General features: G+C 34.7%; 1 protein-coding gene and 1 long non-coding RNA gene across 3 annotated transcripts; one reads left to right on the forward strand and one right to left on the reverse strand.

The window, feature by feature from the left end:
* Positions 1 to 899: 899 nt before the first annotated feature.
* On the reverse strand, positions 900 to 3,916 carry LOC113054756 (cryptic protein-like). 2 transcript variants are annotated; one of them, XM_026220536.1, is made up of 6 exons: positions 3,717 to 3,913; positions 3,580 to 3,629; positions 3,346 to 3,501; positions 2,385 to 2,499; positions 2,196 to 2,305; positions 900 to 1,198 (listed from the first exon to the last, which is right to left on the reverse strand). In XM_026220536.1, exons 1-6 carry the CDS (start codon positions 3,731 to 3,733, stop codon positions 1,080 to 1,082), a joined length of 567 nt encoding a protein of 188 aa, XP_026076321.1. In that variant the 5' UTR covers positions 3,734 to 3,913; the 3' UTR covers positions 900 to 1,079. The 2 variants fall into 2 exon arrangements, with proteins under 2 accessions (XP_026076321.1, XP_026076320.1); XM_026220535.1 differs by having other exon boundaries at positions 3,346 to 3,629; positions 3,717 to 3,916.
* Positions 3,514 to 17,139, forward strand: LOC113054757 (uncharacterized). Its single transcript, XR_003277427.1, has 2 exons — positions 3,514 to 3,635; positions 15,408 to 17,139. It is a non-coding gene; the product is annotated as an uncharacterized LOC113054757 (long non-coding RNA).
* Positions 17,140 to 18,364: the final 1,225 nt, after the last annotated feature.

Below are 18,364 nucleotides of genomic sequence, written 5' to 3' on the forward strand. Positions count from 1 at the left end.
CTCAGGATGGTCTTCCCAACCCCACCCAGCTTTTAAAACCAAAGAGATCAGCAGCATTGTAGTGTAAAAGAGTCCGGAGCATCTCGGTTTATTCAGTCGGTTTCTGAAGAGAGCTTTCAGCCCAGGCTCAGAAAGAAAAAATGGATGCAGAAACAATTCAGACTCAGAGATTGCTAGTAAATTTCACCCAAAGTTCAAAAGAACTGGCGAGAAACGCTGAATTAATTGTGCAACTTCTGAAGTCGAACGACTGAAATAGTATTTTCTGATCAAATAATCTTTGTAAAGGTGAAACGGTGCAGTCGTTTGGGATCTTTAGACGACTTACTAACATGAGCTTGAATATCAATGTTACAAAATTGCAACTTTAAGTCATTTTTGCACCTCATAGCCTGGGATCCAATCTAATTTTCATCACGCATGATAAATTGCTTAATTGAAGTCAGAAAACAGTCAGTCATCTCAGTTATTGATGGGCGTTTTAATTAAATGAGACACATTCATACAGAGTGTTACAGTACATCACTGGCCAGCTGGAGAAGGTCAAGAGAGTCACGGAGATTGATTGGTCGGACGGACGACTTGTTTATAGAAGATAAGAGAAAATAGCCGAAAGGTCAACAATCACTCCGGGCTATCGGAGCATTATCTGCCTCGCTCTCCTCTGACGAGCACAAATGAGGACAAGAGAACTTGACTTTAAAACAAGCTCATTGTTCAGAAAACATGTAGATTTTAAAAGCAATACAGATGAAGAATATGAAAAGCTTTGTTTTCAGCCGGTGCACTCTCTTGTATAACAAATTCATAGAGAGACATAGAAACAAACAGAAGTCATTTTGGCTCAGCTGTGCACACACACACACACACACACACACACACACACACACACACACACACAATATAAATCCTATGTTCCTTCACTAAACAGTTGCTTTTAACACAGCTAGTTACACTTCCACTGGAAGCAAAACACATTTCAGTGCCACCAATAAATGCTTCCCTAAATGTCAGAGGAAATAAACATCTTCATCTCTGCTGTGTTATATTTCTAAGTCTAGAGCATTGATGTACGAGACCTAGTTAAGCAAACTAACTCGCAGTAGAAAGGGGAAAATACAGGCAACAAACACGACGATTGAAGACGACCGTGTTCTGGGGGAGCTTGAACGGTGCCACTGAACTTCCTGAGAATCGTCTGAAAGCAAACAGAGAAAACACACTGAATAATGTACAAGAATCTTATTTGAAGAACCAGCTCCTCGAAGGAGAAACAGACGGTCTGAATAATCATCTGCCTTCAGGTCGACTCAAGCGCTAGTCGGTGATTCACAGCACTATTAGAGAAGCGTTGGAGGTGAGAACTTGTGTCTATTGTTGTTTATCTCCAGCTAAACCGCAGGATATTAAGAGTCTGGCATCATCTAATCAACTTCTCTCTGTAATCAAACTGAAATGCCTCGGAAACAGACTTTATTACGCAGTTTTTTTGTCATTTTACTGTCCGAATATCTTAACATTATTACTAAAAGGTAGATTTAATTAAGCAGGAGCATACGTTGAGATATTAAGTCTTGTTTTCTGACAAAATGCATCAAAAATAAGCAAATTTATGCATATTGCAAGAAAAAAGTATTTGCCAGTGAAGTCAGAAAAATCTGCAAAAAGTGCTTTTTGTCTCGTTTCTAGTCCAAATATCTTACAATTCTTAAAGAAGCATTTTCTAGACAAGTAATGCAATTCATGTTCTCAGAAAAAAATAAAAATAATAATTAAAACATGCAAAATAATCTGCCAATGTGGGAAGCAACATAATCTCGTTTTTGGTTTGAAGTAAGATTATTTTGTTTACTCCATTGGCAGATATATTTTTTATTGTTTTAAGACTAACAAAATTTATATTTTTCAGAACACAAGACCTAATACCTTAAGTCATTTATCTTCTTTAGTAGATGCATTTTGATTCAGGAATGTTCAGATATTTGTATCAGAAAACATGACAAAATGTGTTTTTTGCAGTGTTTCAATTAAGTTTATTTCTCTGACCCCGCTGGCAGATATTTTTCTTGTATTAAGTATAAACGTCGATCAGTTTTTTTAAGTAATTTGTGTTGGTCTACATATTTGGAATGAAAAATAAGACAAAAATACAAAGGAAGAAAGTCATTTTTCTTGCAGTGCATTTATAAACTCACCACAGTCTTTGCTGAAAACATGTGGGAAGCAGTGCAGAAGTCCATATCCACATCTGCAGTACGAGCATCCTTTCTGAACCCATTCTCCGTGTGGAATAACACCACAATCTCTGTCAAAATACAAACACACAGTCATTTAAAAACCCTGTGCAACCATCCCAGTGCCATCCAGCCATGTCATGTCTTTACCTGAGGCGCTCGTCGTATTCACAGCTCCGGCCGGTGAAGTGCTTCGGACAGGCGCAGAAGCTTCCCAAAATGCATGTTCCACCGTTCTTACAGCAGGTACGACTTTGTTTAGCAACTGAAATGAGAAACAGAATAAAGATGTTTAATGCAAGGATGCAAATGCAAAACAGCAGCCCCTTGCTGGAATATTTATGACATGTAATCTAAACAGCTGCTGCCAACATCTGTTTCCCAGCACAACACGGGCCATCCAGACACGGTGCAGGCCGTTACGCCTGACAAGACTGGAATTCCCATTAATAAATGGAGAAATCCAATCAACTCCAGCCTAAATGCTGGAAATGCAGTCTTCTACTTCATGCACATTGTTTACTCTCATTTCTGTTTGTAAGTGCTGTTACAGTGCAACAGATTGTGATGTTTTACGCTGTATTTCTGTTGTTTTCCAGTGCAAATGTCCAAAGAATCTTAACTCAGGAGACACAAACAAATAAATCCTATTTTATGAAATCAAAATAAAGTGAGATTATGTATAAAGCAAAAACTAAATTCTAACTTTATTGAAGTTGAAAACAAGGTTTAATTCACAGTTGACAGATATTTGTTATTTATAAGCATAAACTCATTTAATTTTGTTACAATCGCCATGTTTAGAAAATGTTTTTTTTTTTTTTTTTGGAAAAAAATACTTTCTGTAGGCCTACCTTTTAAGCCATTAATTTGTGAATTAAGACGCAGGATCTTCAGAAATCCTGAAAATTTTTTGCAGTAGCTACATGATTAAAAAAAATATATTTTATATAATTTTTTATTTATTTTATTTTTTTATCATGTTTACATCTGAGATGTAGATACTGCTTAAAAATTTCCCCAGGACGCACTGGGAAAAAAAATAGTGTAAAAACTTTTCTATTTCAATAATAGTGTTTAAAATGTTTTAAGTGCGTAATGATGACGTCACCTCCGGTTAGTCCTATGAACGGTAACACGGCCTCGGCGTTCTGGTGCTGACGTTGCGGCGTGTGCGTGTTCATTTCATTGAACTTATTCAAGAGTTCTCCGTGCTGTTTTGGCTTTCCAGCGACTCCAGCTTTCCCACATTCTGCTCCTTCACAGCCTGAGAGAGACCCACGAATCCGTGTTAGAAAGAAGCTGTGAAAACCCAACATGAACAACGTAAAACCCCGACTTTTACCTGAATCCGACGGAACCGCCTGACAAACCACCACAGCAGACAGAAGGAACCTGCAGGTAAGAATAGCAAACGTGAGGCTTGTGGACAAAGACGAGTGATTCGATTACTCCAAAACGAATCATGAATCATTTGCTCACCTGTACAGGTGATTCATAATTCCGCGCGCTTGCAAAACCCCCAGATCTGCTCAAAACGGATCCAAACAGCATCAGAACATCTCCAGTGTCACCATCACACACCAAATGACCAGCACACCCTCACTCTGTCCCTCTCCGGGGTCTGTTATTTATCTCCTGGCCTCCAGACTTTAACACCTGGAAACCCTCCCATTGTCATACAGATCGTGCGCGCACCCGATAATGCAAATCAGCGTCCATTCATATTAGTTCCGAGAGTCAAACCGGTTTGAGTCGAATCGATTCTCTTCAGTATCACAGAAGCGATCAGAGGCTCAATCTGCGAGCGCTTTGATCCTTTATAATGCTATAAATCTTTATTTCCCAAGTGAAAACATTTAGATCCTAGTCAAGAGTTGCACTATATTTAATTTGAGAAAGGAATGAAATAAGGCTGTGAGGGACAGAAGTGCAGTGCATTTAATGGAAAACACCCATTGTTTAACTTTAAGTAGACAAAAACTTCATAAAAGCTCTTTATACAGCGCGTGCAAGTCTATCCCTCACAGCCTTGTTAAAATCATATGTATTCCATATGGCAAAATAAATATTATTTCAAATATATTTTAAAAATCGATTTAAAAAAAGACAAACATTTTTATTTGCTCAAATGTTTTAAAATATTTTATATGATATATAAAAAATATGTTCTAAGTTGTAAATGAATAGTTTTTAATACTACTTCATATGCCCAAAATATAAATCATTTTATATATATATATATATATATGCTATATAAGGATTTGAAATGCATCTCTACATATTTCAGTCAAAGAAAATATATTAACTTTCACATTTGCTGTTGTTGAGGCACAATCTGACCTGTGCTTCCAGAATAATTTTTAGCTGCTATATGGTGTCTTTTTTTGTTTATAATTCTCTGGTGATTTTGTTCCCACGGGTTGACATTTCCAAAGGAACGGCAGTGGGCTGAACACCTGAAGTAATTAGAGTGCGTTTTCTTTTGAGGATGTTTTGTGGTTTGATGCGGTTCACTTCTTTAAAGAGGAGCGTAAAGCACACGCAGCCGAATCCTGCTATATTTCTGTCCACATGCTTTGTTATTGGTTTCTAATTAGCCGATTCCTCTCAGAGATCATTTCATCTGTTCAACTAGAAATGATGTCAAACACACTTCAGTACATGTGTCCTGGTTTCTCTTTTCACAAACTCTCTCGTCCTAAACCTCAGCTCTATTTAAAAAAAATGGTCTTTAAACGGAACAAGCATAATATTATCTTAATGCAAGCTTTAGTGATGGACCTGTCCTGTTTTACATTTCACATTTAATGTATGTCTGTCTTTTGCACAATGAATTTTTTTTTTAAATGGCTAAAGTTGGGAAAAATCATCCTTTTTAAAAAAGAAATTACATGCAAATTAGATTGCTCAGGTTGATGCATTTTTCATTTCCAAGCACAATGCATCGCCAGCTTGGAGAGCATTTCTTGCGATGCCTTTAATGTTTTTATGACATTCATGCCAACATTTCCTCTGATTGTTGCTGGGAATTGTTTCTCAACAGAACAGCCGCTCTGTACATCTACAGGAATGATCTTTAACACGACGTCGAACAGTTGCTAAATAAAGCTCAGACTGCTATATTGCTAGATTTGTGTATTTATTAGTTGTGTTTGCTAAGTCATGCATCATTCAGTGATGTTACTATTAACTAGAACTAAAACTATATATATCAGTAATTGAAATGATGCTGGAAAAAAAATAAATGCTTAAAAACCTAAACGAAAATAAGAAATGTTGACTTGGCAATCAAAATAAATATGTATGAAATATAAAAATAAAAACTAAAGAGATATATTTAAAACTAATAAAAAACATGACAAAAGCACACAACTATCAGTGTTGTTATTATTAAAATTAAAATCATTAAAAATAGTTTTCAGTGTTTGAAATGAAGCTGGAAAAATATGAACATTAGATGAAAAAAAAAATAGAAATGTTGTCTTTGGAAATTACTGAAATAAATATGTTTAAGCTGTATCAAAGTGCTTACATGACTAAAAATGAAAAAAAAAAAAAAAAACACCAACAACAAAAATAGAAATATTATTAAATATTTATGTTAAATAAAGTATGATAAAATTGTTAAATATTAAAATAATATAAAAAATACAAAAATTACAAATAATAATATAAATATTAAAATAAGAAAAAAATTAATAAAAATGACAAAAGCACTTTGACAAAATTATCTAAACCTAAAGTAAAATTAAAATGAAAATATAAAAATAAAAGCTAATTCAAAATATGAATCAACATAGTATATAATAATACTAAAATAACACCTATTATTGTTCATATTTAGGGTTAATGATTGAAAGTACATGCACGCATACATAAACACAACAAATATATTATCACAGATGATAAAACAAATTAAACTGAACTATATCTATTCAGAGCACCCTAGCAACAGCTTAGTAACCATATGTTAATGCCCTGTCAATCACCAAACACTCAAGCAGCAAGTTTTAAACAAGTAATCACCACAAAATCTAGTTTATTTATTTCATATGCAATTTAATTTGGATTTCCTTTGCTTGATTTAATGCAAAGCAGAGTTCATAAATGCATGCATTGTGTGTTTGCTAATGGGCTAATGAGGTTTAATCAGATGATGAATTCACATAAAGAAGGATTAAATCATGTGCACTAATGAGCAGCAGAGGTCAGGAGTCTTCAGCTCGCTTCTGTTACAGATGCACAAGGAGTCAAAGGTGATTAACTCTTTCTGCTCACAGGTGCACGTCTGTCTGCTTCGGCTGACGGTCTGTCATGTTTCTGTCGGGGAAAGTGTGAGGTAATTAGAGGAGCTGAGGTGGACAGCGAGACGCACATTTGAGAGGACAAATCCAGATTAAATATGCCGTCTTGTAATATTCACATTTATTTTAAATTAGACGACTATTCGAATGCTATGTTTACCTGTGCACAACACGATCACTCCTCAACACAACGCTTGATTTGAGAAATCAGGTCATCCTCAATTTACTGCTTCTAGCGCCTGTTAGATTTCCAGCAGTGTAAAGCAAAGTGAATGCATGGGTTAAAAGTGTTCAGACTCCAGCAGCAGTAAACTCAAACCACATAAATAACTGGTTAATTAATTCACATCTCTTTGTGTTTCATTCCCATAATCAACAAGCCTCTGCATAACACCAGTGCAGCATTAGGTGTTTTCAGGGAAGTTTTAATGACATCTATGGAGGTAAGAAGAGCAGATATGTTTATTTGACTTGAGTTTATTCGTTTGTAATTACAGCAACTTTTGATAAATACTGGTTCACGTTTAATGCATCCATAGATGAACTGAAATGAACTTCCTGATCGTGCATTAAAGGGATCATATGGAAGCATGTTTCTGCCAAAGGATACAATTTTTTTTTTGACTTTTATTTCATACTTTTTATTTAAAAAACTTTTTTTTATGTGAAATTGTGAGGAAAAAAGTCAGGATTGTTAGATATAAACTCAGAATTTATGTCTTCTCCATATTTCCTCAGAATGTAAAGTTTTAAACATGCAGTTTGGACTTTTTTGTTCTTGCAATTCTGAAAAATAAATAAATAAATTGCCAGGAAAAAAAGTCAGAATTGTGAGACAAAAAGTTGCAATTATTGCTTTAGTTTTTTTGTCATTTGTGGAGTTTTAAAGCCGCAGCATAACATCACAGACATGCATTTAGATTCTTAGATGAAGTTTCCCTTAAACATTGTTCCAAAACACCTGATATATTAATCTTTGGTTTGCTGTAATTAAATATTTTAAATAGGACACATCTGACAACGATTTATTGAATATCCATGTCATTCTTGGCAGTGACAGCGAGTGCAAGTTTCTGCTTCTTATGGGGAACATTTGACAGAGCTGATTATTGTGATTTCTATTCTGAAAACTGACACGGTAATGACAGCTGAATCATTATCAGCTATGCAAAGGTTGACGCTCTGTCTCCTAATGAGCTGTCTGCAGTTTCTTCACTCCGTCTGAAAGGTTAAGATTCAGGATGTCAGCCACTTCTGTAAGAGACAAGGACAAATGCGATGCAAAATGAACAGTTTTTATATGAGCTGCATTGGGATTAAAAGGGCAAAACAATCTCGGTGCAAACTTGGTGACAGCTGAAGTCAAATTGTTATTGTTGCATACACATCAGCACAATGAAATGAGTTTGATTAACATTCGATTATATGCATGCAGCGTCGCCTAAAGGAACAGTTCATGCAACAATGAAAATCTGCAAAAAATTTGCTCTCTCTCAGGCCATTCGAGATGTAAATGAGTTTGTTTCTTCATCAGGTTTGGAGAAATGTAGCATTGCGTCAGTGTCTCATCAATGGATGCTCTAGAGTGAATGGGTGCCGTCAGAATGAGAGTCCAAACAGCTGATAAAAAAAAAAAAGTTATCATCTGGAGAAGACAAAAGATGTTTGTTAGAAACAAATCCATTTTTAAGATGTTTTTAACTTCAATCGTTGCATAGACCTACAGTATGAGTCTGAATCAGGAGAGAAATCTGCACATGTTTCTTTTTACTGAAAAGTCAGAATTAAAGGTTTGAAGTTAAAATCTGGTTTCTTACAAACACTTAGCTTTTGGCTTTATAAGACATTAACTGTTGGACTGGAGTGCTGTGGATTATTGTGATGTTTTTATCAGACTCTCATTCTGACGGCACCCATTCACTGCAGAGCATCCATTGATGAGACACTGATGCAATGCTACATTTCTTCAAACCTGGTGAAGAAACAGCAGGATTGGATGCAGTGCACTCATGAAATTACAATTAATAATGCTAGGAATAAACACAATTTCATTGCTTTTAAATTTAGCATGAAAGTTCAAATCAGTAATGCTATTTTAGAATTAATCATGGAGGCAATTTCATGTGGTATTGTTTTTGCCTGATAAGTGATGATTCTCTGCTGAATGCATTAAATAATGTGCAAATGCTCCAAATAGCATTTATTTCTGTGTGTGTCTGCATTTGTTTTGTTCTGTGTTTATTTTTAATTGCCTGTCCTGGTTAAATGAAAAGCTTAATCAAATGCGTGCTACTCAATGAGCTATTAAACAAATGCATATTTTATGGTTAGTTTATGTAAAGGAACATTGCAATCTTGTTAAATCCAATCCCCTTCATCCACTGACAGCTATATCTGTAGGAGTCTCTACAATAATGGAAAAAACAATACGTTTATTTTTTATTTTTTATGTGGCGCTCAACTTTGTGGCTCAAAAAATTTTCTGAAATGTATTTGTGGCATTTTCAGTTCGATAAAAGCAGCCCTGTTAGGGACAATAAAAAGTGAAAATTAAAAATCAATTACTTTTTATAAAAAAAAAAAAAAATTTATTTAAAATGTAAAATAAATATAATACATTTTATTTAAAATATGTCAAATAAATATAATACATTTTATTTAAAATATGTCAAATAAATAATACATTTTATTTAAAATGTCAAATAAATATAATAAATTTTATTTAAAATATGTCAAATATAATACATTTTATTTAAAATATGTCAAATATAATACATTTTATTTAAAATATGTCAAATATAATACATTTTATTTAAAATATGTCAAATAAATATAATACATTTTATTTAAAATATGTCAAATAAATATAATACATTTTATTTAAAATATGTCAAATAAATAAAATTTTATTTAAAATGTCAAATAAATATAATTTTATTTAAAATATGTCAAATAAATATAATTTTATTTAAAATATGTCAAATAAATATAATACATTTTATTTAAAATATGTCAAATAAATATAATACATTTTATTTAAAATATGTCAAATAAATAATACATTTTATTTAAAATGTCAAATAAATATAATAAATTTTATTTAAAATGTCAAATAAATATAATAAATTTTATTTAAAATGTCAAATTATATAAACAAATAGCACAAATATATATTTGCTAAAAAAATATGTAAATACATTTTCTACCAAAATATTTTCTTGCCAATTGGTGATATATTTTTGTAAAATATAAATTTATATATTTAAGCTTTTACAAATATATTATATTTTTCAGTCCCAGAAAGTATAAAAACACTTTTTTTTTTTTATAACGTGAACATACAATAAACTTTTAATAAATCACCATTAAAAATTAAAAATCTTATATTTCTTTCCTCTGCAATACATTTAAAATATATTTTGACGCATGAATTCAAAAATATATTTGATTGAGCTTCCCTGTGTACAACATATATCTAGCATTTATTTAAAATATATTTTGGCCACATAAAATAAATGGGGTTTGTTGATGGTTAACCAATTTGTTGATGCAAATATTTTTTACAAATTCCATTCCATATAGTTTTGTAATTGTTACGTCCCGTGTTGTATATATTTATAAAAATTCTATTGCTGTACTTGTGCCATGTCAGAATTTCACTCATAATAACAAGCTGCTCATCAATGCATTTTGAGCGTTGCCATAAATAAGAATAATTTCTGAAGAGTCGTATCATAATTACAGTAACTCTAATATTGCATAAAAGCAGTTTAATTACAACTCCTTCTCTGTCTATTCAGTTTGCACATTATAAGGCCGTTCAGAATGAAAATGAGCGTGTGGTCGCTTCAACTTTAATTGCCTAAGTTGTGTAAATATTAGTTTTAATAACTGCAGCCATCTTTAATTAATCTGTTAAAACAAAAGAGGCACACATTTCATAACAAACGAGAAGTATTTCCATCTGTTGTCCGTGCAAATGTAACTTTTTATGCTATCAATCAGGATTGGCTGGATGCATGTCTTCAGAGATAAAACCTGCTGAAAGACTGGAGAGAAAAGCAAAGCCTTGGGTTTGACGCAAACAACGATATGAGATCCAATGACAGTTTTTCTTTTGGAGAAACTCAGCAAAGCTTTAGACTTTTTAATCACTCTAGAATTGGAAATTCAGTCGGAAAATAATAAATGCTCATGAAAACACAAATAAAAGTGATTGCAACAAATTTACTATCATGCAAGGGGACAGAAATGAGGATAGTGCATCAAACTGGAGAAGTCGATGTCAGCGAAGCCTTTAAAACAAGATTTTAAGTCTGATTTAATTTAAGGAAAAACATCATGGAATCATTATTGGATGCACTTTAAGAAGCAGCTTCATCTGAAGTCTACGGCTACAAATAATTCAGGTTGGAGTGAATCTTGGAGAGCTGCAGAAAGCATATCAGAGAAGGAGATCTCAAGCGATGGTGCCTGAGGAGCTGATAATGAACGTGTCTAGAGAGATGAAGCACGCAATCCCATGATGCTTCAGTTCAGTGGGAGGGATGCACAGCTGTCAGAGACGGAAACATCATGGACGGCCATGAACAGATCCGTCAGAGTTTAAAGAAGAGAGGAATGAAGAGGTGGAAGTGAAGGTTGAGACATTGAAAACACACGATCTATAAAGTGAACATGCTCAAATCAGTCGATCGTGGAAAATGTCAAACCCACGACCACCAAAGAAAATTTGGTTTGATGCAAAGACGAAGTCATTCAATGCACAAGACCGGACTCTTCGGTCCAAACACAAACGCATCTATAAATGACCTTCTGCTTCGCTCAAAGACTTGAAGCTGAAAGTCTGGAGCAAGTCCTGGAGGTTCATGAAGATCGACCGTGACTCAAAGCACAGGAAGGATGAATCTGTGATAATGACAAACTCTACACAGATAAGAAAGCAAATCTACTTCGATATAGCTCATCAGAAACCACAACAGAAGCGATGGAGTGATGCATGCAAAATAGCAAAGATGCAACTAATGTTATAAACCAAAATCTGCCAACGCAGAAAAGGTGAAGATGAAGAAACGCTTGCAGAATGGATGGACGCTTGGAAATCCTCCAGTAATGTAAAAACTCACAAGTCTGTGATGTCGTCTGTATCTCTGCGCAGACATCATTTCTCCTTGATCTGATTGTACCAATGCACGGCCCACAAACGATTACTGACATTGCAGGTCAGGTTTCAACAGCACGTCTTTCATTTAAAATATATAACAAGTGTTGTTTTTAAAACTTCTACAGGATTGAACTCAAAGTTGTGTGTCCTCGTCTTATCTATTGTGTCCAAGTACAGCAAACCCTAACAACATATCATTATTTCTGATGCAGTCACGCTGACAGCTGTGAACTGCGGCTCCAGTTTAACAGTTTCAACGCACATCATTTATTCTTTTTCAAGTCATTGCACACAGAGTGCATGCGGTTCAGTGTTTCCTAACAGAAACACCAATGCAATTGTTTAACTCTAGTACAAGTGTAATACATTTGACTGAGGACCACAGCAATTCTGTTGCATGATCACATACTGCACCACTGGAAATTACAGTAATGCACGTGAACGTTGTTTGTATGGCACAAATACTACATGATGCTGAATCAGAAGAGAAGTGTACTTTATAAAATATTGGCATTTACTGAAGATGTTAATAGATCACCAAATTGTAGAAATGACACTGATGCATGCTGTTTAGTTCATTGTAATCCACACATGCCCTCACAACTCAGGGTATCCCACACTGCCACCTACTGGCAGTGACAAACATAAGCATCAACCCTTACTGACAAGACTTTTAGCTATAGTTGATAAATGTTATAATTAAGTTGAATTTCTGAGCCATAAGTAACCCAGCTGATCATTTTGGTTGAAATAGTCTTTACATCTTTTTTTTTACTTTGCATCACATCTCAACAATCTCCCTCGTCTAATTGTCTTATGAATGCTTTGCTATGTTTTTTTTTTTACAGCTCAAACAACAAAAAATGTGCATGAAAAAGAAAAACATGCTTCATTGCAATTGCTTCAAGATAACAATTACTATACTGAGTTTACATGATATATCAACGCATCTATATAAGACTTACTGTTGTCAAACTTGAGTATATCATTTTGCTTTCTTTATCCCAAAGACATGAAACAATGTCTGACAGTACGGATATGGATCGTGTCGTAATGAATGAGGAGAAGGCCTTTCACTGGCTATTGTTTATGCAGCACAGATTAAACTATTATATAATGCGCTGAAAATCGCCTGTTCCCTTTTTTTTTAAAATTTTGCATAGACGTCTGACTTCAGTTTACCATCCCTCACAAACATCCCACCTCTGCCCTTTCAGAAACGGTCATTTAAAAACTCGCCTCTATGTGTGTGTCTCTAAATCACGACCAAAATGAAAGGTGCTTTGTGCAGATTTTGTTCAGAGTGGTACATCCTGTGCCATTTTGTAGTTAAACTAAAATTAAACACATCAAATTAAAGGTCAAAGCTTAAAATGACCCACACTGCCTTACTGCAGTTTCTTTTTTGAAGGCCAATTAAAGCCTAATGTCTGTTCTTCTGAAAGAAGGCATACCGTTAAAAACATATAACTAGTAATTCAACAAACTTGTTACCCAGAGATATTTTAGCAGTATTTATAGATTACGGTATTCATACAATCACAATATTCTCAGGTTTCATTTCAATTTTAGTTAATTATTATTATTTTTTTGTCGTATTAGCAGCAAAGGCTACATTCTTGGTAAATTCAAATAAATTATAATATTCTTAATAGCGATAATAATTCAACGGATTGCATATAATCTAACAATAATATATTTTAATCTAACAATATTTTTACAATAATGTTAAAAATAAAAATAAAATAATAAAAGTACTAATTAGATACAATTTTTCAGTTATTTATAAAATACGTCTATTTATAAATTATTTTTATATTATTTATTATTATAAATATATTTATATTTTAGTATTTTTTTGTATTTCAAACAGGTTAGTTTTTGCATAAGCTTTTTTAGGTTTTTCTTAAAATATTAACATTCAGCTTTAGTGCAATTATTGGAAATCATTTGTATTAGTTTTAATGTAATTTTAGTCACCAGTAATGACATCACTGTTGTATTTGTGGCTGTGCATGCATCAGTCAGTTTGTGCAACACTGTTTTTATTAGTTGATCACATACACTGTGACAGTCCTCACTCTCTAGGACAGAAATAAAGCAAAAGCGCCATCAGGTCCATATTTACAGGTGACACAGTGTGTATGCGGATGGCTCACTGTATGTATTTGCCTGGCATGGTTGCAGTTTTATGGCAGGAGCAGGACTGTCTACCCCACATGCATCGCTCCAGAGGCCTTCTGGAAACACTGCAGTAAAATTAATGAGCAGAGGGCCTGACACCAAATTATGGAGGGTGGGTAGTGTGGATGTCTCAGGCGCTGCACAGACACTTAATTTTCCTGCAAAGAGACATTCCTTCAGCGCCGAGTCCTCTCTCTTTCTCTCCACCACACACACGCAGAAACAAACACAATCTATCATCACACTGCTCCCACTTCAGCAGCATCTCTGCACTCGTCCCGTAGGGGAGTTTAAGACCGTAATGTAGAGGAGTGCGATTGTTATCCTGTTCGCTTTTGATGCCAACTTATTGTTTGTAACTCGCCTCCCGAGCGGTTCACACAGGAACAAGCGGATGTCTAAAATCTCACATCACAGTGACATTAAATGAAGGTTAAATGAAGCTTTTACATTTGGAGTTGGCTCACTGGTTATTATAGTATATTTTTCTCACATTTACTCACAAACCTTAACTAGAAAAAACATTAACACTTTATTGCATAAGAAAAATATATCAGAATTTGCTATCAAACGGCCAAATAGGCTTTAAGTAAAATATTAAAATAAATTTGCAAACTAATTTACGGCAAACCCAAAAGCAACAATTTTAAATAGTCTTAATAACAATAATAATTCAATTAACTGATTACAATATTTTAACGATATTTTTACAAATGTATAAAATTACAATTTTGATAGTAGATAAATAATCTAATATTTATATTATCGTTTTAGTAATACATTTTCTTTACAAAAACCTGTCTGTTTAGGTTTAAATTATTAAATTGTAGGACAATTTTTTTTTTTTTTTTTTTTTAGCATTTATGAAAATATTCATGCTGTCTAGCCTCAGACTCCTCTATATTCTAATGAACATGATAAAATCTATTAAAAAGCATTCAAATGAGACACATGACACAGCAGTGAAGTGTTTTAGCATTTGCATTACTGTCACAGTTCTCAAGAGAAGAAAAAAAATCCCCAAAAACACTCTAATTCCCCAATATGCAGTTCGACAATCCTTTATTTATCTCTAAGGAAAAGAGTTGACATCTAATCCTGGAAGAGATTTAACATAATACACCTCTTAAAGCTCCGGCAAATCATTTTTTACTCATTTTCATAATGCTAGCAGTCACACTGTTGATCAGACAGTGAGATTCATTTCTATTAATGCATGAAACTGGAAATATTAATGTTTAGCTATTATATATCATCATAATAAAAGCTTGTTAAGTCATTTCCTGTTGTATAGAAATCTAAAACTATTCATCTTTTCATCATTTTTATAGATTTAATGAATTGAATCATTAGTTATTTTAGTACATGCAACTCAAAGAAAATGAGAAATGATGTATTTTTCAATATTTTTTTTATTCCACTTAACATTTATTTCAAGAAATGACATTTTTTCACAGTTTTGGATGTGTTAGCGATAATAACCCTTGGCCAATCAATCATCTCTCGTCCTTCTCTCAGGTTTCACAGCAGGTTCTCATCAAGCTGGTCTCGCTCTGTTTTCGAGCTAGTTATGATGCAGACACATTTGAGCCGCTCGTCTCCAGGCGTACGAGACCTGCCGACCCCCAACCCAGATGTTCAGCCATTTCTGAGACCCCCCTCCCCAATGGTGGAACCCAACCTGCGTTCCGGAGCCAATTTGGGCTGGTTACTGTCAGCGCTCGAGGTGTCCCACGGTTCTTGAACAGAAGCCGCAGTGAGATATAGGCTGAGGCGGCTCACATCCATCAACTCTCCTCTCACTGACTGTTCTTAAAATTATCAAAAATTCATGCTACTCACTGTCTTCGTCCAAACTTTGTCATCAGTAGACCACTTAATGCACCTATAACTTAAAATGACTCCATCTGCACGTTGTTAAATTCAGCTATGCCATGTGTTTGAGAATACGAATGCGTTTCTACCATAAATATTCATAACATAAAGCACAGAATTATTGGTTTCCTCAACTGATGGGTACTTCAAATGTTTGCAAGCTGCAAAGCGTGATATTTTGTTCTGAATGATCAATGCTCACGCGCCTGCAAGAAAATATAATGAGAATAAACTTGAATATGTGTGATGGACAGTCTAAACAGCCAATGAGGAATGAGAATTGTCATGTGCTGACCAATCAAGAGCGAGTACATATTTTGTCACCAAAGCATCCGTTTATCATCTTAAAGGGATACTCCACCCCAAAAATCCCTTACTCCCATATCGTTCCAAACCCATAAAGGCTTCATTCGTCATTGAAACACAATTTAAGTTATTTTGGATGAAAACCGGGAGGCTTGTGACTGTCCCATAGACTGCCTGAAGTAAATTACTCTGTAAAAGTCCAGAAAAGTATAAAAAGCATCGTCAGAATAGTCCATCTGCCATCAGTGGTTCAACCATAACATTATGAAACGGAGACAATACTTTTTATACGCGGAGGAAACAAAAATAGCCACTTTGTTTGACAATTCGTCTCCTGTGTCTCTCCGCATCACTGTAAGGACATTTGGGAGAATATGAGCTGAACGCAAGAATTGCTGGACAGTCAAAAGCCTCTGTTTTCATCCAAAATATCTTCAATTGTGTTCGGAAGACGAATGAAGCTTTTATGGGTTTGGAACGACATGGGGGTGAGTGATTAATGACTAAAATTTCATTTTGGGTAGGAGTGCGCCTTTAAAAATATCGCCCATCCAAACAAGGAAATGTTTTTCATAAGCACCAAGGTTTTCCATTTCTTTTTAAGGCGTTTCTCCAGTCATCCGAGAGAGTTCATGATGTGTGGTCTACTGTATGTTTGTAGGGAGACCCTGTGTTGAACCCATTCGGACCACATGAAGCTCATAATGGGCGCTGGAATTGCCTCCTTGAATGTGTGAATTGGGGTGAAACTGTCGAGGTAGAAATGGTTTTGTAAGCAGCTGACAAATGATCCAGAAATGGTTATGTGAATTCATAACTGGCTAAAAAGGCCACAAGATTGCAGGTCACATGACTGTAGGAAAATTAGTCGTATCTTGCGTCATATTTTGTTTGTTTGGCGAGTAAAAAACACATATTTTTGGAAATCCTTCATGCTTTTTAATTATGTTATTCACATTGTCATTGTATAAATGGTTTATTTATTAAATACTTTTAGCCAGATGCCAGTAAACGATGCATGCGCACTGGAGAGTGCTTGAAACCTTTATAAAACTTTGACTGGCTTCCAGACTGGGATTTTGTGTTTTCTGTTTTTCATCATCTGCCATTTGAGGAAAAACTAGTCTGATCACTTGGCAAAGTATCAGCATACCTTTCCTTAACAAGACACATGATTTGATAAATCATTGAAACATTTCAAGATGAGTTACATGCCTTCGCAAGCACCAGAGTTATATTCGAGAAGTCATTTAGATCTCAGTTGAAGCAAAAACGCTCAAAAACAACTTTTCCATACTCAGACCAGTAAACCAAGTCATTAATGCTTCATAAACCGAACAGGATCACAGCAGAGAAACATTGTACAGTACTACCCAAACTGCATGGTAGGACTTCTCAAATGATTTCTCAGGAGGATGTTATTAGTCAGTTTTGATTTCACTTTGACTCGTGGACTGAGCTGTAATGACCACAGATCTCCGACTCTGACGTTCCTGTGAAAAGGCCCTTGATTCAGATCTGAGAGTATCAGACGAGAACAAGTCTTGCTGGATGTGAGAAACATCAAAACGTACATTCGGTACATTCTTCTCTGAAGCATTGCCTCTTGATATTCTCTGATGGATTTGCATTGAGTTCCCTTTATACTTGTACTGTATGGAAAGGATTGGCTTGCAGTAAACTTGCTTATCGTGCATTCTTCAGCCCAAAAGAACCTGGACATCTGTGATGCACTTAAAACCTGAATGGCACTGCGTTTAAATTTATATAAGGGGTCTAATGAAATATTAATGCCATGGTTCGGTTCATATCACACTTTTTGGAGCCACGTTTCAATTCTGTTTGTTACAGATGCTAAACAACACCAGATTCACTTCAAACTCGATTTCACTTTTAACTTGACTTTCTGACTGTTTAAATTAGCATGGCTTGAAATGACATGCAAGTGACAATTCCCTAAACCGTGCTAGCGTTCATCTCGCTTGCAGAGCAAACCCGACGTGGATATTAGAGTTGGAGAAAACGTGAGCCCAATCACTCACACTGATTGTAACAATTAGTCTCACAGATAGTTTATTGTGGTTTTCGGTTTGAATATCATTACTCCCCTAAATATAAAGTGTAATGAAGTGCATACATTTTAAGTGTCTTAATATTTTGTGCATCCTATGTAAATGTTCAGACTGTTTAGGTTGATGTCTGTTTATTTCCCGAGGAGCTGTACCAAAACCTGACAAGGCGATATGAGGAAATAATCCTTCTGCTTTTTAGGGGGGCTTAGAGAAATCAGTGTG

Source organism: Carassius auratus, chromosome 35, assembly GCF_003368295.1.
Source record: "Carassius auratus strain Wakin chromosome 35, ASM336829v1, whole genome shotgun sequence".
NCBI classification, from domain to species: Eukaryota; Metazoa; Chordata; class Actinopteri; order Cypriniformes; family Cyprinidae; genus Carassius; species Carassius auratus.